Here is a 26,375-nt window from a genome sequence, read left to right as displayed (position 1 = left end):
AGTGGGTTATAAAAAGACCTAGGGAAGCAAAGATCACAGAGGAAGATAAAAATGGCAGTTGAGTTAACTACTTTGCACCTAAGGTCTTTCTTACTTTTTCATTAATCCTTTGCTCTAATATATACATTTGTTTTTATGTACACAATTCTGCCTGTTCAATACATACTGCTCCTTCATTTAGGATATTCTTGTTGGTATCTTCAAAGAGAGTGAGTAGAATGAGGTACACAGGTGCATCATTGAAATACCCCAACTCTGGGACCTTTGCTGTCTTAGCAGTCACTGTCTGTCACCTGATGGCAGTCAAGGGGTCATAAATCACAATCATCAATGTAAGGCCAACTGGCCCGAGGCAGGGGAACACAATCAGATTCACAGGTTGCATCAGACCGAAATTCTCCGGACCACCCAGTTCCAGAAACTGCCCTGGAGACATTCCGGACCACCCAGTTCCAGGAACTGACCTGGGGACTTTGAACCCAGCCCAGCCTTCCCGCCTTTCGAGGGGCGGGACTAACGGTCCCCCAGGATACCCGAAAAGACCACCAAATAAGGAATACCCTGCGCCCTCCCAGATTCACCACACCCCTTTCCCTTCTTCCCCTATAAAATCTTGCCCGACCCTCACCCAGGGGCGACTTCTCTGGTCCCTTTCTCTCGGACCGGTGAACCTCGCCCGGGAGCGCTCCCTCATGAAGCTCACTTGAAGCTTTCCTCTGTTTCGCGGTGCCGTCTGTTAAGATCCGACCTTACAATCAATGTTGGAAGAGACTCACTCAGACGCAGTCTCACTATAATGTCTTCCAAACAATTGAGTCTCCTCCATGCACTATTTTTGCCAGTGTCATTTAGCTTCAAGTTGAACACTTTTAGTAAGGCCAAGTTCACAGGTCACACACCCACTCCGTCCTCAGGCAGCTCTAATGGTTAAGAAGTTTCATTTCTCTATCGACCTTACCTCTTGCTTTGGCCTCCCCTGGAAGATGTCTGACTATCCTCCTTCACAGCTCTTCAGACAGAACGATGGTGGTCGGCCTCCTTTCTTCTCTAAGCTATGAAACCCCAATGTCTTCTCCTATTTCTCACAAAGTCATATCCCTGTGAGCAAACTCAGTGTGGACATCCCCATTCCCCTTCCTTCTGGAATAGCAGGCCCTCTTCTCTAGGAGCAGATTCATCACTACCATCACACACCCCAAGGTCAACTACATGATTCCAGCGAGGCTGTCCTGTCCTTACATATCCTTGCCTCTTGGGCCACAGTTGCCCTGCCCAGAGGTGGCCGTGTCCTCCAGTTCCTGCCCAGAGGAACTCCAGTCCCTCCTGGAACTGGAACTAGAATATGAGAGTGAGTCACTCTCTAGTGGGGGGACCACTGGATGTGACAGTTGACACAAGCTCCCTAGAGATGCAGGAGGCCAGGCTACAGTCTTCAACTGTATAGGAGGCTCTGGGACTCTTCTAAAAACTTCTCTATTCTGTGTAAACTGGTTCAAGTTGTATTTCTTTCGCTTGTAACCCAAGAGCCCTGATAAATGTGCTCTGGTATATTTCCTCCACCCCACGAGATCTCCACAACTGAAGCCAGTATTCATGAGGGGTGGGGAGGCACTTGTCCAAGTCAGAGAAGAGACCAGCAGGCCTAGTCCCTCCCGGGTTTTGGCCCTGAATTCCTACTTTGCAGGTCCTAGTGGGCTTTCCCAGTACAACACTGCCCTTTCCCAGATCAAGCCATAAGACCAGCAGCTGCAGAGGGGGTTCAGGTACTCACTGGGTCGTTGTACATCTGAATGATGAGCTGTTTCACCCCATGCAGGGTGGGGTGGGCCCATGGAGAGGGATCCAGCCAGTGACGGTTGAGGTCGAACCCCATCAGAGAGCACCTAGGCAGTACCCAGAGTCAGAGTCAGTACAGGAGCAGTCATTATGTCAGTTACCTAGCACGTGTTTGTTTGTTTGTTTTTTGCCAGAGACAGTGCTGAGCATTTAACACGTGTTAATTCAGGCACTTTCAACAACCCTATGAGGTCACTATTATTATAATTCCTCCTTTACGGAAGAAGAAACTGAGTCACGGAGAGGTTCAAACATATTTCTGCGGAGCAGTCTCACTTCAGTGTCCATGAGACCACAGACGCATGCGCATCTCCAATACAGGGCCAGAAGGAAGGCTCAGGCCTAAACCATCGCTTTCCCCACTGTTCCTCTCTGTCTCACACCCACAGCCAATCCATTGTGTCTACCTTCAAAATATACTCAGAACCCAGCACTTTTTATCACCTCCACGGCTATCACCTTGAGCTTGGACCAAGGTCCGGAGTACTGTAATAATCTCTTACCTGGTCTTGTTTCCACCCTTGCATCATCCTACCCCACCTCTCACCCTACATACCCTCCCCCTTTTCCACACAACACCCAGGGTGATCCTATTAAAACATGTCTGATGGTGTCCCTTCTCTGCTCAAATGGTTCTCTGCTAGATGCAGAGTAAGAACCAAAGTCCTTACCACCAGCTACAAGTGCCCATGTGGTCCACCCGTTATCTTCTCTCACTTCAGCTCCTAACACGGTCACTCCTGCTTCTTCTGTGCCAGGTTCTGGCCTCTTACTGTTCCTCCAACAAACTGAGTGCTTCCAGCCCAGGGGCTCTCGTACAGGCTGTCCCCTCTGCCTGGAAGCCTCTTCCTCCAGGTAGCCGAGTGATTCGTTCTCACTTAGTGCCAGTCTTTGCTCACAGGTCACCTGCTCAGTGAGGGCTACCCTTCCCACCTTCTCCACAATTTCCCATGGGCACATTAATTACTTCACCAGGGCAAGTGGGACCGTGACCTCTGGTCTCCTCCTATCCCTCTTCCTTCCCTTTTTTCCTCCAGATCGACTCAAAGCCTTGCTTGTCCTTGGAAAGATGCACCACCCCCAGGTCTCTGGGCCCCCGCTTCCCTCTGCTGGGCCTCTGCACACTGTAGGCTTTCTCCAGGCCAGCCCAGGCTGAGGGACAACTCCAGAAACCCTGTTCTTGCGCACAACTCAAACCACCGCATCCATCCTCTTCCTGTCCCCAGAATGTCTCCCACACAGATCTGACAATCTTGCCTTCTTGATCAAGATTCAGCTATGGGGGCTTCCCTGGTGGCGCAGTGGTTGAGAGTCCGCCTGCCGATGCAGGGGACGCGGGTTCGTGCCCCGGTCCGGGAGGATCCCACATGCCGCGGAGCGGCTGGGCCCGTGAGCCATGGCCGCTGAGCCTGTGCGTCCGGAGCCTGTGCTCCGCAACGGGAGAGGCCACAACAGTGAGAGGTCCGTGTACCGCAAAAAAAAAAAAAAAAAAAAAAAAAAGATTCATCTATGATTCTCCATCACCTATAGGATAAAATTCTGCTCTTCACAGATTTTTAACCAGATTCAAAACTGATGAACTCTTTGCCAAATTGTTCCCCCCTTCTTGGCCCAAATTGTCCCCCTTTTCTTTTCTATCCCTTCCATCCCATCTTATTTTACTATTTTACCCATCCCTACTTATTTTCCCAACCCCTCTATTTCCTTAAGTAATAAAACTCAACCCCCTCTCAGCTTGTTATATTTACATCCCCACTGCTCATCTTACTCAGAAAAATAAAGGATTCTACCGAGGACCCCTCCTTCAAGGTGGCTGGGGTGTTGCTGGGGAGTAAATAATAATAATTTCCCCCATCACTTAAAGTAAGCTGGCTGGGAACCCTGTGGGAGAATAACTGATGTTTCGTGGGGACACATAGGGAAAGGCTTCACTGAGGAAAAACCATTTGAGTTGGGTCTTGCTGAATGAATAGAATTTTTCCAGGTGTTGGGGGCAGAAGGAAAAGTGTAAGCAAAAAGGGAACTGTGAAGCCACCCCGGCTATTGGGGGAATGGTGGGCAATTTGATTTGACTGAATCATAGAGTACTATGTATGTATGTAGTGAAGAGGTGGTGATGGTGAGCTGTAAAGGGAGTGAGAGGGGAAATGTAAGGGCCTCGAGTGTCCAGCATGGAGCTTCACTGTTTCGTCTTTGCATTGCTCTACTTAGATGAATTGGGTGCTGGTGTTGGCTTCTCACTGATGGCGGAGTGGGGACAGAAACAGTCATATGCAGGTTACAACAGCATCATCACCACAGTCAAGGGGTCACAGTCAGCAGACATTACTTTGTCCCAAGAATTAAGTACTTTACTAAGTGTGAAATACTTTATCTATGTCAACCGTATGAGGGAGGTACTATTATTAGTCCCATTTTGCAGGTGTGGAAACTGAAGCACAGAGGGTTATAAACAACTTGCTTGAGAGAAGGGGTGATATCAGGATCGGTTTACAAGCAGTCTGACATTCCGTGCTCACAAGAAACATAGTCTAACAGGAGAAAGAAGATCTGCTCACAGGCTTATGTACATTTATAATCCAGGACCATGTTACGAGGATTAAGTGAGGACAAACTTAAGTTAGCACAGGTTCTGGCACATAATAGCGGATCAAAAATGTTACGTTGTTTCCTTGTACTTTATCATTGTTTTGTGCTACATGCTATATAAGTGGCACAGACTAATCGGTCTGTGGTCCATCAGGGGCTGGAGTGGGCAGCAGACAGCAGTGGTCAGGGATGACCTCCTGGCTTTCTCCCCAGTCTGGAAATCAGGCAGATCTGAGCTCACATCCATGCTCTGTTCCCTCTTAATGTAGTAGGCATTTGCCCATTTTCTTTGGGGAATTCCTAGCATCTAACTCTGTGATTAGATGGGGCAGCATTAGGGAGAGTTCCTTCCTCCATCATTAAAAGATGATGACACGGTGGCGGTGCCTTTTCTCTTACCCCAGAAGAGAGATGGGCCCAATGACTTGGCGTCCAGGGCAGCGGCAGGAAACCGAGACTCAGGCAACAGCTACTTCTGTCCAGCACTTAAATTTGGACTAGGTGATGCCACGCTGGGAGTTGGGTCATACAGCAGTGCTACCGTGGAAGAGAGATAGATTATTCCTGCCAACAGCCAATTTTTCTGCCCTCCAGAGCTACTCTGTTAATTAGTTGTTTTCCAAGTCTGGTCTTCCAGCTTCTGCTTCGTTCTGTAAGCCCCTTCCTATAAATTCCATTTTTGCTTAAGTGGCGGAGTCAGTTCCTGTTTCTTTAACTGACAGCATCCCTAACCATATGGCTCTGTGGGCTAATTTATAGAAAATTCCAGCAGGCCCCTATATTGCCCACTTCCCGATGGCTGGTTACCAAGGAGACAAAACCATTGGTCTGGGTGCTGTTCCCAGAGAGCTCTTCCAGCCCGCACTGAGCATCTAAAAATTTGGAAGGGAACATTGTCGTTGATGACAGGACTTAATCATAAACTGTATCCTTTGAGATGGTTAGCTTACCTACCTCTCCCTCTTCCGAACAAGAATGTCCTCAACAAAGTCTTGGCCGAGTCACCAGGCTGTTCCATGACACCTCCAGGACCTGGTACTCACCACCTCCCCAGGCAGCTTATCCCATTCTTGGACAGCTCTGTTAAGAAAGTCTTCCTTCTCTTTAGCTGAAATTTGTCTTCTGGTGACTTCACCCATCAGTCTCAGTCTTTCCCCACGGAGTCACACAGAGCAATGAGGCTACGCTGGGAAGGCCAGAAGCTTTGGGAGTCAGTTAGGCTTAAGTTTTGGCTGTACTCCTTACCAGCTGTGTGACCTTTTTAAAATTTCTTTTTTTAAAACCCCTCTGGGCTTCCGTTTTATCATATGTAAAATGAGGATAACATCCTCGACCTTCTGGATTGCATACGTGAACTAGTGTCTGTAAATGACCCAGCAGAATCCTCAGACAGAACGAATATTGAATACATGGTAGCCAGTGAGGACAGTGGCAGTGGTGGTGACTGTGGTATCGTTGAAATTGTCTAAACCTAAATATCTTCTACTCCAGGAAGGCTTGCTGACTTCCCCTCCGCAAATGTGGGATGGGTGCTTTTCCTCTGCTCCTGGCATCCACTGCTCCCACATCGGAGTGGCTACAGCACAAGATAGAGTAATTATTGAGTCTGTCTTCCCCACTGGACCATGAATTCCTCAAGTGCAAGGATGATGTCTTATTTGTGTTTGTACTCCTGTGCCTGACAAAGAGCCTGGACTACAGTAGACGTTAAAGACTTAGTTGTTGAATGAACATTTCATTCTTTCCCAAGCATTTTCCTATCTTATATGATACGGTTCTCACAACCATCCAGCCACACAGGTGGATTGCGTTTTTCAAGTGGGAGCATTGAGGGCCAGAGAGGGTAAGGTAAGCCATTCCTCCAAGGTCGCCTAACCTGTACTCCACAGGGTCCAGACTGGAATCCAGGTGTCCTGGCCCTGGGCTCCATGGTCTTCACACCTGGCCATACTGCTTCCAGGAAGCCTCTCTGATTCAAAAAAGTGAGATTTGAAACTGAAGGAAAAGTGTTATTGGTGAGAGATCCTGAAAGATCCACTCCTTGATCCAGACTACAGGTGAAAGCAGAGTATGGCTGGTGATTCAAAGACAACTCAGTCCCCAAGAATCCTGGAGCTCTTCAGAAGCTAAAGCATTTGCGGAACTCTGAAATCAGTAGTACCTGTGCTGGGTTTTTCTGAGATGATTTTTAAAGACTGCTTCTATTGGCAACCAGTCTATCAGTAGAAAGAGTGCTATTTATTGAAGAAAACATCTTAGTAAAGTTGCAGGAGCCCTGGCTAGGGAACAGGCCTCACCTCTAATATCTATATCATCTTGGGAAAGTCACCTCCCTCCCCTGGGCTCCATGCTCTTCTCGGTAAAACGAGGGTGTTATACTTCACTCATGGAGGACTCTTCCAGCTCTCTCATTAAGTGATTCAAAAGCATCAATAATTGGACTTTACCTCCAATGTTAGGGACTTGGAGGAAGCATACGTTTTGAATAAAGTGAAGTTGAAATATAAGGAGAACAAAATATTCTAGAAAAACGATTGATACAGTTTTTAAAAGAAATGCCAAATAGTTAAGCGTTACCAATATCTTAACATTAATTACATGCATTTTCCAACATTTGAGATTTGCATCAGACCCAGTCCTTGCCTCTACGAGCTCTCACATTGCTCAGAGCTTTGAAGAGAAGATGGGAGTTTGCCAAAGTCAAGACATGAGAGAGCATGCCAGGCAGAGTTCATGGTATGTGCGAAGTGAGGGGAGTAGAAAGCTTGGAAATTCTATGTATTTCTAACAGTGTTATGCTTGTGTTTTGTACTGTGTCCTTCCCTGGGCTATAGGCACTGGGAAGGCACTGCTGGTGCAGGTTCTTACTCTTCAGTGGTTTCAGCTGCCTAAAGACAGGGGAATGGACAAGATGACCTCCAGATGCCCGGCTCTCACCCCTATGGTTGCCACTTTAGGGTCCCTTAGTATGAAATCTGGGGTCTCTGCTCTGGGCCTGTGTCTCCTTGGTCCTCTACTATTCTGCTATTTATTTTCAAGGTAAAATTTCTGCGTGAGCTCAAAATCAGGACCCATGTTCTGACATGAGTGGGGCTATCTATGGTACCAAGAATCTTGAATGTTTGACATTAGGACCATTCTAGAAAATCCAAATTTATGAAAGTCAAGTTTATATATAACTTCTTCCTCTTGAGTTGGAGATACTCTTGAGTATCTTTTCTTTCTTCTTCCAAACTGTGAGCCCAATGAGGCCAGGGAATATGTCTGTGTCATCTTGCCTACCTCCACTCCAACTTTCCTACTATAGACTGAGGTGCTGAGAACGTTCAGTATATCTATTGAATAAATAGATTACTGAATAGATGCACAAGTGCATGAACAAATACCCTGAAGGTTTGTAAACAAGGTTTAGATAATTACTTGAAGACATATTTTGAAAAGTATTTAAGCACTTGTTACATGCTAGACACTCTCACAATAGCCAAGTGAGGTAGGTAGTATTTATCCCCATTTTATAAATGAGCAAATAAAATCCAAGAGAGATATGACTTTGAGAAGGTCACTTGACAGCTACTAGAATATAGAGCTGGGATTCAAACCCAGGTCTTACTGAACCCAGTGACCCTTTGGGGTCCCCCCAGCCATCAAGGAGGCTATGTGATCTGTGAAAGAGTTGATAGGCTACTCCTCTGTCTGCTCTTCCAGTATTTCTCTCCTTCTCTTCTGCCCAACGGCAGGGATACATGGTTCCAGAGAACATTATTTAAATGGCAAATAAACAGCTCCATCTTGTGAAGGGCATTGTGCCTCATCCCTGTTGCAATAATGGCAACTGGAATGAGAGCAATGATTTTAACTCCCCTCCTTGTGATTTCCTTTTCATATCCTCTAAAGGGTAGAGAAAAAGGCAGTTTGCTGCCTCCAGGTCAGTCTTGTCCTGAGCACGGCAGGGCTGTGTGCTCCTGGAAGGGTGGCGTTGACAAGTGGAGATGTATGGGGCACACATGCAATCGTCCCTCAAACGCAGCAGTTTTTCAGCATTATCAATGAGCTGCATTGGATTAAGTATATTTGCACCAAAAGCAAAATAAATATTGCTTTATTTAATGCCACTAAGAGGTTGGGATTCAATTGCCCTTGGCCTGAGGCACCTTCCAGCTCTATTGATTGGCCGGTGTCAGGATGCCAGACAAGCTGTCATCAACAGCTCCTGCAAAATGCTTAGCAGGTGGGCTGGGCTCTGCTGTGGTGGAGACAGAGGGGAGCGGGCAGTGTCCTTTGTCTCAAATACACACACAAGGGATAATTATAACAATCACCTCCCCATCACCACCACCGAGATATTTAAAGCATTTCCCTCACATTCCTTCTCAGATGATCGCAGCAAGGATATGACCCAGGCTGTGGAGGCAGAGAAGGAGGATGAATAATTACATAGGTTCCAATTCAGAAGGATTTGGGTTTGAGTCCCAGATCGACCACTGCGTAGTTTTATGACCTTGGACAAATTCATGTTTTGCTCAAAGACCTAAAAGCACTGGGAGGGCAGAGACTAAATCAATTTCATTTGCCATCCAGTCTTCAGTGTTAGCCCAGTGTCAGGTACACAGCCAACTCGCAGTTAAACTGAAGAAATGGAAATAAACAGAAAGGTTAAGTAATTTGCCCCTAGCTCAGCCAGGACCAGGGACAGAGGCAGGACTTGAACCTGGGGTGCCCAGCTCTAAAGCCGATGTTCTTAACCATCACTCTATTCTCTCTTAGCAGCCCTGGGAGTCAGCTCAGGGCCTGATAGAGGGACTCATGTGAGGTGAGGGGTGGATGCAACACCCTTAATTTTTTTTTTAATAAATTTATTTATTTTTGGCTGCGTTGGGTCTTTGTGGTTGCGCGCGGGCTTTTTCTAGTTCTGGCAGCGAGGGCTACTCTTCGTTGTGGTATGGGGGCTTCTCATTGCGGTGGCTTCTCCTGTTGCGGAACACGGGCTTTAGGCAGGTGGGCTTCAGTAGTTGTGGCTCTCAGGCTCTAGAACACAGGCTCAGTAGTTGTGGCGCATGGGCTTAGTTGCTCCGCGGCATGTGGGATCTTCCAGGGCCAGGGCTCGAACCCGTGTCCCCTGCATTGGCAGGCAGATTCTTAACCACTGCGCCACCAGGGAAGTCCCAACACCCTTAATTTTTAAATGGGGAAACTGGCTCTCAAATAGGACCTAGCACAAAAGGTACCTTTATGCAAATTGACAAAAGGTGCCCCCCCACCCCCACCCCGCTCCAGGCTGACAATTTAGAAACAGGTGCCCCTTCTGGGTGGGTGAAGTACAAAATGATGTCACTTGTTCTGGCCAGACGTGGGGTCGGGAGCAGAGCCGCAGCCCACCTTGACCCCCTGACCAGGAGCCTTTGTGCAGTGCACAAATTGCATGTCCATGGGAGGAGGCCCTGGACGTGCCCAAGTTTCATAGCAGAGCCAGGATGAGCACTCAGGGTTCCGACCTCCAAGGATCAGCATGGTCTTGACCCTGTAGTGGTGGTCCTTCTGGCAAGGTGGTAGGATTGGGGAAGGGGGTGATGAGACCACACCTGGGGAAGGGGTCATCTCTAACACTAGACTCCCTGGGGCCCTTTCTCCTGGAGCTTATTCCTGGTGGACAAGGAGAACCGTCATTGGAGCGCCCTCTCCCTTCCCGCGGAGATTGTGTGCTCCGGGATTCAGCCCCCTCCTTTCCGGCTCCTGCTGGTCAGCAACAAACACCCGGGCTTGGGGGGATTTCCACCCTGAGGCTTAAAGCGATTTTGAGAGCCAGTCACCGAATAGAAGGACCCAAGATTCCATAAAACCCAATCTCCCCATTTCAAAGATGGGGAAACTGAGGCCAAAGTCACACAGCTATGTAAGGATAGAGTTGAAAGTCCATTCCAGAACTACTGGATTTTTTTTTTCTCTGTAAGAACACTTACAAAGAGTAAAAAGAACCATTTTAAAGGCCCAAGGGGGCACGTTTTCTAAAGGAGTGTACAGTACTGGCCCTTGGGGCTAGGAAGGCTATTTCCATTCCTTTAATGAAAAGAGGCAGAGGAAGCATAAGGGACAGAAAAGTCCTTTAGGTCTTCACAGATCTGGGAGCTGGCGAGACCCCTGCCCACCTGGTCTGAGCCTGAGAAGCGGCTTAGGTTGTGAGTGTGGACTCCAGAGCCACACTGCCTGGGTAAGACCCTGGAGGGCCCGTGGATTAGCTGGTGGCTTAACCTCTCTGTGCCTCAGCCCTGATCTGCAAAATGTGGATTCTGCCTACCTCAGAGGGTTGTTAAAGGGGTTAAATGAGATGAGCCGTGTAAATGCTGGGGACACCGTCTTGCTTCACATAAGCACTATACACGTGTTAGCTGGTCTTATGGTTTCATCTTGGTGTGACACTCAGGGTCCTCCACAAACTAGTCCCAACTTATTCCTTAAGCTTCTTGCATCATGTCTCCCAACCTGTACACCATGCAAGGCTTGCACATTATATGTCCTATGAGCTAGTTACAAAAAGGCACACCCTTCTGCGGGCTGGTGCAACACCTCCAGTGGCAAGGCTCGTCAGCCTCCATCTGCTCTCTTAGCCTTTGTGCAGTGTGTGAACCTGCACCATAGGCTGCAGTCCTGACCATGTGCACTAGCCACGCCAGACCACCTGGTAGTGGGCTCAGGGCTCCTGTTCACTCGGGGTTCAGGCAGCAGGGCTCAGAGGCTGAGCACTTGGGCTTCGAGTCAGCTCTCTGGTTTTGACTCCTGGATCTCCCTCACATGGGACCTTGGGCAAGTGAGTTCACTGCTCTATGTGCTTCAATTTCCTTGTCTGTAAACTGAGGATAATATTAGAACCTACTTCATAGTTTCACGGGGTTGTTGGGAGAAACCCCCCTTTGCTTTCAATCCCAATGGGGACTTTTAGTCCCCAGGAATCAGGAGAATGGCTCTTCATCTCCACCCCCTCGCATCTTCTTCCCAAGGGAGGGGATGGAACTTATCTGACGGGTCAACCTGATACAAGGAGCAGAGACTGTTGGGCCTGGCCCTCCTGGCACAGCTTGTTTGGATCTGTGACCCTGCAGGGAGGGTCCGTTCTGTCTTCCTCTCCTCCACTCGGTGTGTCTTCTGGGAGGCAGCTTCCTTCCCACTCAGCTTGTGGCTGGTAGGGAAGTTGAATTTTGGGGTGACGTATAAGGAGGTCAATTTTGGTCACAGATATAAGCCATGCCTTGCAAATTCTGCTTTTTTCAATAATAAAGCTAATATTCTGACCTCTATCTTTCTGACCCCTGTATCTCCTCCTACATTGGTGGAAGTAGGCTGAGAGTGGGAGAAAGAGCATGATGAGTTATGACCCCTACATGTCCAGTGGGAATAATACATTAAAAACTATTAGACTACAATGAGCTATCATCTCACACTGGTCAGAATGGCCATCATCAAAAAATCTAGAGGCAATAAATGCTGGAGAGGGCTGAAAAGGGAACCCTCTTGCACTGCTGGTGGGAATGTGAATTGGTACAGCCACTATGGAGAACAGTATGGAGGTTCCTTAAAAAGCTACAAATAGAACGACCATACGACCCAGCAATCCCACTCCTGGGCATATACCCTGAGAAAACCATAATTCAAAAAGAGTCATGTACCAAAATGTTCATTGCAGCTCTACTTACAATAGCCCGGAGATGGAAACAACCTAAGTGCCCATCATCGGATGAACGGATAAAGAAGATGTGGCACATATATACAATGGAATATTACTCAGCCATAAAAAGAAACGAAATTGAGTTATTTGTAATGAGGTGGATGGACCTAGAGTCTGTCACACAGAGTGAAGTAAGTCAGAAAGAGAAAGACAAATACCGTATGCTAACACATATATATGGAATTTAAGAAAAAAATTGTCATGAAGTACATAGGGGTAAGACAGGAATAAAGACACAGACCTACTGGAGAACGGACTTGAGGATATGGGGAGGGGGAAGGGTGAGCTGTGACAGGGCAAGAGAGAGGCATGGACATATATACACTAACAAACGTAAGGTAGATAGCTAGTGGGAAGCAGCCGCATAGCACAGGGAGATCAGCTCGGTACTTTGTGACCACCTGGAGGGGTGGCATAGGGAGGGTGGGAGTGAGGGAGATTCAAGAGGGAGGAGATATGGGGATATATGTATATGTATAACTGATTCACTTTGTTATAAAGCAGAAAATAACACACCATTGTAAAGCAGTTATACTCCAATAAAGATGTAAAAAAACAAAACAACAAAAAAAAGCAACTATTAGAGTAGGGTCCGACAGCTTGTATAATTCCATTAATGTTTGCATTGTTATCATCACTGTTGTTATTTAACATTATTATTCCTTTGGTAGAGAATGTGTTGCTCATCTCTTCACCCAACTAACTCCCACTCTCCTCTCAGGAGTCATCTCACCAGCGCCTCTTCCTTGAGGGCAAGCACGTGGCCAAGCCCACCTCAGATCCCTGGGGATGCTCAGGACGAAGTGTGTGCCGAGTGAGCGTTCGCGCACAGGGCAAGGCGGACAGTGGGAGATGAAGGAGGAGGAGCTTCCTGGATGCTGTGTCCGCCTTGAAGACCAGGCTAAAGAGGATAGGCTGCTTCTGATGGTCAATGGGGAGCCCCGGAAGGATCGCACATAGAGAACTGACACTATTCCAGCAGCGGTTTAGGAACTAAGACCGGGAACGATAAAGTTCTTGATTCTATCATATTGTTTTGCTCCTCCGGACTCCCCAGCCACTAATTCTGGCTTACTGTCTCCTCAGAGGCCTGTCTTCACTGTAGAATCAGTTATTAAAATCAACTCACTATCAACTCTAACTTTGAAAGGCTATTCAGCTGCTTGCGGGGACAGAGATGGGGAACTGCCTCCGTAGACATCTAGCCATCTGGCCTTTTCTGAGGAACCTGGCTGGGAAGCTCATTTGAATAATTGGTTTTAGCCGTGTGCACTCGTGGGTTAGACACCTGATTACGCTGCCTGCCCCAGTGTCCTTTCAGCCTCTGTAGAAACATCACGCAGGTTACATAAAGCGGGAGAGAGTCTCTGGGAGGTAAGGCTTTGTCTGGCCCCTGCGTCACTTGCGTTTCATCTTAAATAACTATGTGGCTCACTCCCTGTGTGACCTTGAGCAGGTTACTTAGCCTCTCTGTGGCCTGGTTTCCTCTTTGTTCAAAAAGGCAGCATGCTTTCTGCCCAGTTCATGCCTCCTTGTAAGGTTCTCAGAGGAGGTGGGGTGGGGGGGGGTGAGGGCTGTGACTTAGCAGGAATGCAAGTGGAAAGATTTAGGTTGACGAGAGCTCAGTGTCAGATAGCGATGGGCATGTAGGCTGTGCCAGGAGAAATACATCCCCAGAATTAGGCTGTGGTGGTCCCTTCCTTCTCCTATGCCACTAGCTAGCTCTATGAACTTAAGGGAGTTACCTAATCTACCTATGCCTCAGTCTCCTCACAGTCTCCTCATCTGTAAAATGAGAATAATGAGAGTTGTTCTGAGAATTAAACAATCCATGCAAAACACCCAGAATAGGGTCAGGCCCAGGACGTTCAATAGATATTAACTATTCATCAGCATCACCACCACCACTATCATCCTCATCAAAAACATCATCACCACTGTCATCGTCATCATCAATGTCATCACCACCATCATCACCGTCATCATTCTCATCATTATAACTGTTCCATCCTGGACCCCATGCCGCAAATACAGACCACGACAAACATCCGGAGTATGTTCAGAGCACAGCTGTAGGGACGGGGAGAGGAATGGATTTCAGATTACATATGAAAATTTGTAAGGCTTTGGGGATGTTCAGGCTGGAGAACAGGTGGTGGCAGGGGTAGAGTGAGTGAGGAGTGGGGACACACAATCCTCAAACAGCTGAAGGGCTACTATGTAAAAGATGGACTGGACCTGACTAATCTTTCAGGGGTAGAAAGCAGAGGTGATGGGCTATCAGGTTTAGCCTGGACATAAACACCCCCTAACAGTCAGAGCTGTCAGCAGTGCAGCACTTCTTAAGGTTTCCCTGCCCTGGGCAGGGCACTGGACAAAGGTCTTTGAGCTCCCATCCCACTCCAAGGCTGATGAGGCTACGGAGAGGCAGCAAGGGGGGACACGAGGCCTGGGTGGGGAAGGAGGCACAGTGAGAAGGGGCTGGCAGATATCGCCTGGTGAGGCAACTTGCAGTGGATCTCTGTTTCCATTTCTAGTTGATGAAAAATGCAGTTTTATGCTGTCAAAGAACAAATAGGATATTGACATGTATTTTACACAGCTAATTTTATGTTCTATTCTATTTTGGACAGTTAAAAATGTTTCCCCCTTTGGATGTTGAGGTGGGCAAGGTTGGTCAGTTCCAATGTCTGTGGGTGAGTGTGTGTATGTGTCTCGTGTGGTGTGTATATCTGTGTGTATCTGTGTGTGTGTCTGTGTGTGTGCATGTATGTGTGCGTGTTGGAAATACTTCCTCTGATGTTTCACCCTCTGCCATACTTAATGATGTTTGCTGTGCAAATCTCTCCTTATCTCCTTTTATGTCTGGTGAACTCCTATATACCATCCGCCCTTCAAAAACCCGCCCTCGTCACCCCCAGTCAGAAGGAAGCACTCCCTGCTTTCAGGATACAGTGTAGCAGGGGGATGAATCTGTAGCAGGCCAGGGTTGGCCTGCCTGGATTCGTAACCTTCCTGCTGGGGGACGTGGGGCAAGTTCCTTGGTGTTTCTGGGCCTCAATTTGCTTTTCTAATTAAAAAGGGGCCATAATACTACCTCCACCTCAGGGCTGTTGTGAGGTCAGAGGAGATGATATGTATAATGTGTGGTTAGTAGGCACTTAGACATTAGCTCTGATTATGCCTAGGCCTCCACAGCCTCACACTCATGCCTCTAGTACAAACACTGGGCTTCTTATTGCCAAGGACCGCCTCTGATTTCCATCTGCTTCCCTAAGGCGTAGCACAGGGACCGACACTCAGCAGGCCCCCGACAAACCTTAGTTAAACTGGATTTACTGCGCTGGAGCATTCTTTGCTACGTGAGGCTCACCAGGGCGGAGAGGCATGATGCGTTGCGAGTCTGCGGGTCGTAGCAGCATCCGTTTCCACCACAGGGTCTGCAGTGTCATGCGATAAAGCTGAATCATTTCTACACCACCCACGGAGGTACACTCCTCTCCCCCACCTCCACACTCCCAAGAAGCACTGAGGCTTCCCCAAAATGAGAAATTCCACAGCATCCTGCTATCCTTTGGGTAACTGCATATTTTATGATGACTGATAGGCAATTACTATGGTAATATTGCAATTCAGCATGTGTGAGGTTTGGGAAATGAGAAATTATGGGTAACTACTTTGGACTCATTTCTATGGTAACAAAAAGTAATTGTCATTAAATACCGGTTATATGGAGGCTGTACCTGGTAATTATAGATTTTTATGCCCAAAAACATAAATAAAACCAATACATTTATTCAAAGGTCTATGACTATTTACTTATACGTGGCTCTATGGAATACACAATGACAAGCACCTAATTAAGAAATGCAAGCCCGATGCAGAGTTTCCTATTGTCATATGGAGATGAAGAGTCTGTTTTCCAAATGCAAGGCACCTTGCACATCACACAGGCGCAGCGGGGTACAGGTGGGGATGGAGGTTGTCTCCTCTGTAATGGAAGTGATGGGGAGGAGAACGTGGCAGAGAGAGAGAGAGCAAGAGTCGCACTGTGTGGGACCAGCCACACCTACTGCAGCACAGTGAGAATCGCCAGCCGCCATAGCCTGACTCGGCCCATCACCCCCGACCCCAAAGACCTTCCAACCACTGCCTTGTAGCTCTTGGCTCTCTGACACCTGAAGTTACAGCGTTCATCCCTCAAAGCTCCTAGCCCCGAGATACCCCTAGAACTCTCCAAAGATGCTCAAATTGCATTGATAAGTCATACCATTATTTTTTTATTGTGATAAAATACACATAACATAAAATTTACCATTTTCATCATTTTTAAGTGTACAATTCAGCAGTATTAAGTATTCATAATGTTGTGCAACCATCTCCAAAACTCTCTCCATCTCATAAAACCGAAACTCTACACCCATTAAACAATAACTCTCTTCCCCGCTCCTCAACCCAGCCCCTGGAAATCACCATTCCACTTTCTGTCTCTATGATTTTGACTACTCTAAGTACTTCATATTAGTGGAATCATAAAAAAATCTGTCTTTTTGTGTCTGGCTTATTACACTTAGCATAACGTCCCCAAGGTTCATCCATGCTATAGCTGTACCATTCTTTTTTTTTTTTTTTTTTTTTGCGGTACGCGGGGCTCTCACTGCTGTGTCCTCTCCCGTGCGGAGCACAGGCTCCGGACGTGCAGGCTCAGCAGCCATGGCTCACGGGCCCAGCAGCTCCGCGGCATGTGGGATCCTCCCGGACCGGGGCGTGAACCCGTGTCCCCTGCATCGGCAGGCGGACTCTCAACCACTGCGCCACCAAGGAAGCCCCGCTGTACCATTCTTGACAGAGCCTCTCCCTAGTACTTCTACTAAATGACGAAGTGTGCCTTTCACTTCATTTTCCTCTTCCAACAGGGCAGGGGGACACTGAGGCCAGGGGAGAGAAGTGTCTTGCCCCAAGACTAGAAGACTCAGGAGAGCGGGGAAAGTTAGCCTGCTAGTTCTCTGCTTCCACCTCCAGCTTGTAAGGCACAGGCAGTGTCTGGGAGTGTGGAGAGTCCTGGACACACCATAGGACCTTGAACGGGCTCTTCACCTCTGCAGACTTGGTTTCCCTTTTGCTCAAATGGGTACAATAAAAACTGACTTTCTCAGAGAGTCGCGGTAATGATGAAAGGTGGTTTTTGGATGTAATATACAATAACGAAGTGTGCCTCTGAACCCAGAGTTCTCTAAATCACTACAGCAGCTCATCATAGTATTTATATCACAACAGCATAAAATCAAAACAACTGGGGTTAGGAGGCCGTGTTGCTGAAAGTAAAGGGTTGGGAGCTGACGGCATGTGGCGATGACTACTTTGCCTGGGGACTGGAGCTCCGTGCCATGGCACAGTTGCGAAACACTGCTGTGGTGTGTATGTATTCATTCAGATAATATATATCAAAGGCCAGTTCTATGCTGGGCACCATGCCAGGCTTTGGGGATGAAGTCCTGACTTCACGGAGTTTATCGTCTAGAGGTGGAGACAGTCATTAAATAGATAGTCACGTGATTACGAATTGGGGCCAGGGCTCTGAAAGGACAGTACAGAGTGCTCTGAAAGAGTGTAATGGGAGACCGAATTCATTTTGCAGAATCTAGGCAGGCCTTTCTGTGAGTGGCATTAAACCTCAGACCTGAACTGAAAAAAATGGCCAGTGTTGCTGGAGTGTAGTAAGTGAGACGAGGGTATAGTCGTTCTGTGTTTTTATTAGATGCCGTAGTATCATTGTTTCTACCGTTACACCATCTAACTGTCCTAGAGGGCCACTGGAGAGTGCACTGTGGTTGCTGTAACTTTGGCCCTCTCTACTCCTCCCATAAGCCGGAGTCTGGGAGCACGTACAGTAGTGTAGTAAGTAAACACTGCTGCTCTCTTACATAAAATGCATTCTCTCTCATGGGACAGCTGTCATCATCGGCCATTAACTGCTAGAGTGCACCTTGTCTATTCTACTATAAATACCATGGAATAGGTACTTGTATTATTATTATTATTTATTTTTATCTTTTTTTTGCTGTACGCGGGCCTCTCCCTGCTGTGGCCTCTCCCGTTGCAGAGCACAGGCTCCGGACGCGCAGGCTCAGCGGCCACGGCTCACGGGTCCAGCCGCTCCACGGCATGTGGGATCTTCCCGGACCGGGGCACGAACCCGCGTCCCCTGCATCGGCAGGCGGACTCTCAACCACTGCGCCACCAGGGAAGCCCGGTACTTGTATTATTAAATAAAAGCTTTGCGTGATCAAATCTGGGAAGTCTTACTCTCCTTCCTAGACTAGATTATATGGTTCTTTAATGTGGAGGAAGGAGAAGGAGGAAGAGGAAGCAGGGTCGGAGGAAAAGAGGCGCCTGCAGGACAGGCCTGCCTGCTGCTCTCCACTGGGTCTGGCGTGTGTGGTACCAGCAGCTGGTATAGGACAGCCCAGGAGCACAGCTCGGCTGGGGCACGCCTGCACACCTGCCCACTCCTCACAGGCCACACGACTTAGGCAGGTTATTTATTCAACATCACTGAGGCTTGAGAGACTGCACGTCCTGAGGGGAGGTGTAGAGAGTGAAGGTCAGGGAGCACGTGATGGAGGTGGGGCTGACCCCAGCGCTGCGAGGCGGTCTGTGAGTGGGGTTCTGTGTGCTGCCCGGAGGTTCTGACAAGCATCCTTCCTTCCCACTGGCCGTCTTCTGTCTTTCGCTCCTCCCCCCGACTCCCTCCGGCTTTTCCTCCTGTACTCACGCTAATCGGAGTAGGTTTTTATTATCTGTGAGCAGAGAAAGCTTCAGAGACCCTCCTCCATAGAGTTGCTATGAGGATCAAATAAGTGTGTGAACGCCTGACACACGGTGCTGGGTGGCAAGCGGAATTCTCGTAGTGGCCTTTCCCAGATTGGGTTTCAGAAACCCTGCTGCCTCTGGGGACGGGGTAGTGGTGGAGCGGGTGACGGGCTGGAGGGGTAGTGAGCTCTTTATGAAAAGGGTTCCTCTGGGGAACACTGGACACTATATTCCCCTCTTGGGATTCCCGTTTATTAGCATATTCAAAACTGAAAAGTTGGGCTTCCCTGGTGGCGCAGGGGTTGAGAGTCCGCCTGCCAATGCAGGGGACACGGGTTCGTGCCCTGGTCCGGGAAGGTCCCACATGCCACGGAACGGCTGAGCCCGTGAGCCATGGCCGCTGGACCTGCGCGTCCGGAGCCTGTGCTCCGCAACGGGAGAGGCCACAACAGTGAGAGGCCCGCGTACCGCAAAAATAAAAACTGAAAAGTTTTATTGTGAAAGAACTTGTTTAATTTTGCTTAACTCTGTGTTTTCCAAATTCACTTGAACTCCAAATCTTTCTTCCCCCATAATGCCTGGACAATCCCAGCCAAACCACGGGACACCGTGCTGGGGCTGGCCTACAGGACCTCTAAGGCACCTTGAAGTTATCCATCTGGAGTCTTGATCACTATTTTTTACATTCTCCCAGACTTGAATGGTGAATGCTCATGCTAGGCTCTTTGTTGCTACTCAGCTATTTTAGCAACAGGACTAATGCCTGTGGTTAGAGATTTTCTTCAACTCTCATAACGAGAATCACACATTCTCACTAGGAGAACGCGGGGCTTTTAAACTTCGGTACAGAACCGTTTCTGAGGAGTGGAGCTCTTTTATCCTGAAATCCCTAAATCACAAAATTTGGACAGCTTGAGGGCATGTAGGAAGCAGCCAGCCTCCCAGCACCAGCCCCCTGGCCATCTGAAGCCCAGGGAGGGGAGGCATTTTGGCCAAGGTCACAGACCTCTTTCCAACTGGTCATCCCGGGACAGCAGATGATGACATAAATAAGTGTGTGTAGTGAACAGTCCTGACCTCTCTCTGACCACGGCCGCTCTTGTAATTAAACATAAACGTTAACATCAATCAAATGGTCCTTCCACCAACATTATCACTAACAGTGTATTCTGTCCAGCGAAGGTGGAAAGGCACTGCTCCCAGGCCTGCAGCAGCCATAAAACCTGCCAGGGCTAATGAGCCATCGCTTGAGCCAGTTAAGAGAGGAAGCAAAACTGTCTTTAATTAAGGCATCATGCATCCCATGGGTTCTCTCTAACTCATACCCAGGGGTACTGGGAAGCCCCTGTGGACCCAACTGTCACATTCTGGGAAAGCATGAAACCAGCTCTGTTTAAAATGGGCCTGATGGGATGTCAGGCAATGTGGGTTCTGGTCTGAGCTCTGCCACTGAACTTGGGCAAGTCCCATCTCATACCTGAGCCTCAGCGCCTTCCTCAGTAAAGTCATCCCTTTCCTTCTCTCATATCCACCAAATTCTTTTTGAGCATCTACTATGTGCTGATCCCTGCTGACAGGCACTGGGGACACAAGGACCATTAAGGCTCAGTGCTTTCCCTCCGGTGGCTTTAGGACCAGTGGGGTCCGTGCAATAGGATAAGACATGTTCAGTAGCCAGGCTTGTGGGAGCTCAGAGAAGGGAAGGACCAATTCTGTTTGGGGGTTTGCAAAATGTTTTCTAGAAGAAGAGGCATGAGCTGAGCTGTGAGGAAGGGTTAGTGAAATGAGGAAGGGACCAGGAGGTTCTGGACAGAGGGTCTTTATGAAGGTAAGGTATCAGGCACCAACAGGACCTGTGTAAGGAACCAGGCCTCCCTTAGCGTGAGCAGAGCAACAGTTCTATGACCAGAGGGTGGGAGGTGAGGCACCAGGTCACACACAGCTTTGTGTCAAAGCCGGGGAGTTTGAATGTTACCTTGAGAGTTGTGGGACTAATCAACTCTCAAGCTGTATAATTTATGCAGTGAAGTTAGACAGTCAATGATTTACTGGTTGTATGACTTTGGGCCAGTCTGTTGCCTCAACCGTGAAATAAGGGTAATAACGCTCTCAGAGGATTCAATGTTCTCTCAGCAGATGGCTCCCCGGGTAGTGGAATTTTCGGCTGTAAATTATGGTACTAAGCCAGGAGAAAGAGCTCAAGATGTGAGTGCCTGAGTGAGTGTGGGGCTAGCCGGTATGCCCACACCAAATCAAAATGCCGTTCACGTGATCTGGGATGCTACTCTCGTTCATTAATAATCTCCAAGAAGAAACCCGGAAACAAAACAGTAACGCTTATCACCACCATATGATATTCTGCACAGCACGTTCATTGCCACCATTTCCTTTGATGCTCACAAGTGCCCTGCCAGGTAAGTAATTATTGTCTTAATTATGCAAGAGAAACTGCAATGCATCAGAGAGGGAAAGTGAATTCCCCAAGGTTACGCAGGAAGTAGGTGCCAAAACTGATATTAAGTCCCCTGATTCCTGGTCCGGCAAGCTGCCCAGAAAACTCCAGCAAGTGACCTCAGGTGACTGTGAACGAAACAGCCAAGGCCCATTAGTCATATTCTCAAGGGCCAGAGTGAAACTTCCTCTAATGAACTCATGGGTCGTCTGAAAATTCTTCCTCAAAAACCTTTCCCCTTTTTCTTCCTGCTTCCACACCACCATCCAAGCATTCTCTCCCGTCCCTCACCTGTAATTGCCCAGGTAGACGCCATCAGGGTTGAGCATGGGTGCAATCTTGAAGACCAGGTGTTCCCGTAGGGCACGAGCAACAGGGTGCTGGCTTATGAGGAAGTCAATGATCCCTGGAGAAAGAGAAGCACCTGGGTTAACCTCAAAGTGTTTCAGGAAGGAGGAGCACATTGCCCTCAGCTGGGAAAACACAGCTCAACAGGTGATTCGGGCCTATGTTGTTAGCCACTGTGAATGTACGGCTGTGGATTAGGTGTTGCCCAGTGAATTTTACAAATAATATCTCTGTTTCCAAGAGACAGTTCAAGATGTAATATTGAAGCTCATGGGCTGGGGGAGAGCATGTCTTGCTAAAGAGCACAGGGTGGGCCTCCAGGAAAAGACAGCATATGAGCTGTGCCTTGGAGGGGCCCCTGGGTCTTGACAGACAGAGATGGGGGAGAGGCAGGATAACTGTAAACAATAACTTTAGAGCTGCTCCCTAATGGATGCGCTGTTGGCTAAAGGCTGCCATCAGATTGGATGACGATGGAGTCAGGGACCTTAGGGGTCTCGGTCCTCAAGCGGCTGATGGGTGCACCAGGAAACACAAAGGAGAAGTCACAAGAGGACAGGGAGGTTTTGTCAATGCCCCCAAGCCTGCTCCTTTCCCCACTTTGAGGGTCCTCTGTTCCCAGACTCTGGGGCTGGCTGCCCTCTCTGCTTCTCACTGGCACCAACAACTACCTCGCCTTCAGGTCACCAGATTTAGAAGAGTTGAATTCTCCATGACCCTCCTTCCACATTCAGGGGGTCTCCAAGTCTCTTCCTCGAAGCTAGCAGATCTGCCCCTCATCTCCATCCCTCTGCCTCTCTTCTATTCTAAGCCACCATCATACTTGGCCTGGAGGAGAACAACCACATCTGACTTAGGTGACAGCAGCCACCTCTAGAATGAGCCCTCATCCCTATAGCCAGAGGGATTGTCCTGAAGGGCAAACCTGACTCTGTCACTGCTGTCGTTGATATCCTGGCGATCGCCCGCATACATCTACAGGAAAGCGGGTGAGAAAACAAGAACTGAGTCCTTGCCTTGTCCCTCCTTTTCTCCACATTTCTACTTATTCATCAGAGACCCGAGAAAAGTAGGCTAAATGGAGCTCTGGCATTCCATGAAATTCCTGTAATGCTGGAAAGTGACAGGAGAGTACAAAACCCTCCCAAAGTACAGAAGGAGAACTCCTCTCCTGCTGGAGAGAGCAGGAAAGGCATCAAGGAGAGAGAAGCTTTTGAGCTGGGCCCTGAAAGATAAGTAGGTTTTGACAGCCAGACAGGAGGAAGCAGCGGGATAACTAAGAACGAGCCACAGGCCCAGTGGCAGGCACTTAGCCCTTGGAATGAAAAGTCGCTCAGAGGCACATTCCAGAGCTGCCATGGCCAGTGAGGGACATCTTGGGCTTTTCATTAGGCCGGGGCTGAGAATCCACGGGCAGCCGAGAGCCAGTTGGACATCATTTACTTCGCCGCCGAAGCGGCAGTCGACCAGATGCCCTAATTTATTTGTTGGTCTTCATATGAAAGCTGTAGTTTGCCAGTAAACAGGCAGGGTAATGATGCCAGGCACCCTTGTTAGGGGCTAGTAATTGCTTAATCTGTCCACTAATTGACCCTGGCTCCTGGGGCAGCCCTCCGTCAAGGAGCCAGCCTGTGCTCAGGGCCTGGCCGTGCTGCCTCAGAGGATGGCTTCTGGAAACGGAGGAGCTCATTGTGAGCCATCCTCCTTCACAGATGAGCAGATTAATTGGGCTGCCGATGAGGCAGCTAATAAAAGGATGAGAGGAAACAAAGCCAGACCGGAGGCTGCAGCCACCCAGAGTGAGTATGGGGCAGGGAAAGCAGAGGTTTTAGACTCATTGCTTGGCTTGAGGTCAGATACTGTTCAACAGGAGTCTTTCCTATTGATCAGGAAACTAGGAGGAGATCCTCCACTTGTATTTGGTGTGGGAGGGGGTGGTAAGTGAAGAGAAGTATGAGGAGGAATGTCGGAGAAAGTCAGAGTGGAGAGGAAATGCCGTCCCCCACTATGGGCCAAAGCACGGCATGGACCGAGGAAGCGGAGAGCGTGTGGACCTGGGGACCTGCCTGTGACTCTTCACCGGTTCTTAGCTTTCTCTGACCAGTTTCCTTGTCTTGATACAGAGGTAACAACACTGAATCTGGAAGACTGATGTGGGACAGGGTTAGAACCCCTGCCTTTTGACTGCCTGACACAGCGCCTGAACACTGTGATGTGCTCTCATAAACTCACTCAGATCAAAGGTTGAAAGGCAGTGGAGTAGTAAAACAGTAGAATGCAGTTTAGAACCAGGAGTCCTTGTCTGTGAAGTGGACTGACTATGGGATCTGGGGACAAGGATACTCAATTGGAGAAGCCAACAAACCAGCAGTTAGAGAACTGGGGTTCTAGTTTTGGTTCATTGATAAATTTAGAAGAAAGAATCCAGGGGTTCCCAAGGATGCAACCCACACCAACAGCCTATGATTCCATCTACTTCATTCCTCTCCCCCAGAGTAGCAGAATTCTCATCTGTTAAGTGAGGAGAATCATCTCTCTCCTGCTGGGAGACATAATCCACCCCCTTAAGATCAGTCTCTGCCCCTTAAGTAAACAAGTTTGCAGGTCCTTTCCTTTGAACCGATGTAATCAGGAAGGTGGAAGAAAGCAGGGCTGGAGGCTAGCGAGGCTGGAGGAGAAGAAGGAAAAGTGGCAGAGGATCTGAAGTGAAAGCTGGGCGGCAGACCTCACTGCCCTGCCGACCTCGCCTGGCCATGATGACCCTCGCCAGGCAAACCACAACTGAACATTCATTACTGTTATTTCTCCCAGTATACTTGTGCAGCGCGAGGCACACAGCAGGTGCCTAATAAATGCCTATTGATAGATTGGTCCCAGGAATTCACTCAACCTTAACAAAGTCCGGTAAGTCCCCTACATTCGAACCTTCAAGTTGCGAACTTTCAAAGATGCGAACGTGCGTTCAAATGTCCAATCACATAAGTTAGTTCACATGCACACTGTCATGTGCGCGCATCCTCTACAAGTAGCTATGCTTTTGTATACTCTACTGTACAGTATTGTATAGAGTACGGTAGTACAGTATCTTTATTTCAGGCTAGATTTGCAAGAGGATGACTTCATTGAACTTGCTGTGTAACATGAGGAGCTTACTAATGAAGACCTGATGGAACTGGAGGCCCACAGAAAGGACAAAGAGAGACAAGAGGAAGAAGAAGTAACTGAAGAACTGAAGAGATGCACGACACAAGAAATGGCAAGGGGATTTTCTTTATTTGAGGAGGCACTGTTAGTTTTTGAGGCACAGGACCTGAATGTAGAATGGTACAGGAAGGTTGCAGCAACAGTTCAGAATGCAATCCAATGTTACCACGTCATCTATGATGAGAAGAAAAAGAGCTACTACCCAGACATCACTGGATCATTTTCTCAAGAGGGTAGATAGAATTGAATCCAGCAAGGAACCAGAACCTGTGCCATCAGCGTCAGGCGTGAGTGACATTGCAGCTTGCCCTCCGTGTCCTGTTGCTGACGATCCTTCAGCTCTACCATCTCCCACCTCCTCTCCCTCCTCCAGTCAGTAACTCTCCTTGCCTGTTCACTCGATGCCAGCCCCGGTATGCAAGTAGTATACTGTACTACTGTCTTTTCAAGGTACTGTACTGTAAGATTTAAAATGTTTTCTTTATTTTTTGCATTTGTTTGTTATGTATTATTTGTGTGAAAAGTATTATAAACCTATTATAGTACAGTACTCTATGGCCAATTGTACCCAATTGTGCCAGTTGGGTACCTAGGCTAATTTTGTTGGACTTATGAACAAATTGGACTTACGAACGTACTCTCAGAACGGAACTCATTCATATGTAGGGGACTTACTGTAGAGGGTTAGTTGTGCTGATAATCACTCATTGCACAAACATTCGCAGGGCCAGGTCCCTGCCATGAGCTCGGCATTCCAAGATGCATGAGAGGTTCCTGCTCAAAGGGTGCATGGAGAGAAAGCAGCCCCCACTGTACCCACTGGCAAAGGCTCTGGTGGGAACAGCACAGGGAGCTCTGGGAACTCGGGGGGCTCCTGACCCAGCCTGGGGGTCAGGAAGAGGCCATGGCAACTTAAAGGATGAGTAGAGTGAGCCAGATGAAAGGGGTGCCAGGGGACAGTGTCCCAGGGAGGGAGGGTCTTACACAAAGGCTGGGAGGTGAGAAAGAAGACAGCCTGTTTGCTAGAGCTCTTCAATTCCAGGGGGCATAGCTTTGTAATTAAAGGCACAGACTCTGAGGGACTTCCCTGGTGGTGCAGTGGTTAAGAATCTGCCTGCCAGTGCAGGGGACACGGGTTCGGTCCCTGGTCCAGGAAGATCCCACATGACGTGGAGCAACTAAGCCCGTGCACCACAACTACTAAGCCCACATGCCTAGAGCCCATGCTCTGCAACAAGAGAAGCCACCGCAATGAGAAGACTGCATGCCGCAACGAAAAGCCCGCGTACTGCAACAAAGAGTAGCCTCCGCTTGCTGTAGCTAGAGAAAACCTGTGCGCAGCAACGAAGACCTAACGCAGCCAAAAAGGAAGGAAGGAAGGAAGGAAGGAAGGAAGGAAGGAAGGAAGGAAGGAAG

At 48.4% G+C, this 26,375-nt stretch overlaps 1 protein-coding gene across 2 annotated transcripts in view; it reads right to left on the bottom strand.

Moving 5' to 3' along the window:
• Nucleotides 1-26,375, bottom strand: part of AGBL4 (AGBL carboxypeptidase 4) — a 1,265,610-nt gene that overhangs the window by 106,321 nt on the left and 1,132,914 nt on the right. For both annotated transcript variants that reach the window (XM_027108602.1, XM_027108603.1), the window contains exons 7-8: nucleotides 21,699-21,813; nucleotides 1,772-1,883 (exon numbers count right to left, since the gene is read on the bottom strand). In XM_027108602.1, coding sequence (XP_026964403.1) covers nucleotides 1,772-1,883; nucleotides 21,699-21,813 — 227 coding nt within the window. The remainder of the gene's footprint in view (nucleotides 1-1,771; nucleotides 1,884-21,698; nucleotides 21,814-26,375) is intronic.

Source organism: Aethalodelphis obliquidens, unplaced genomic scaffold, assembly GCF_003676395.1.
Source record: "Aethalodelphis obliquidens isolate GAN/ISIS:26980383/991018 unplaced genomic scaffold, ASM367639v1 scaffold9, whole genome shotgun sequence".
Lineage (NCBI taxonomy): Eukaryota > Metazoa > Chordata > Mammalia > Artiodactyla > Delphinidae > Aethalodelphis > Aethalodelphis obliquidens.
The sequence above is the reverse complement of the archived record's forward strand: the minus strand, read 5'-3'. Positions and strand labels throughout refer to the sequence as shown.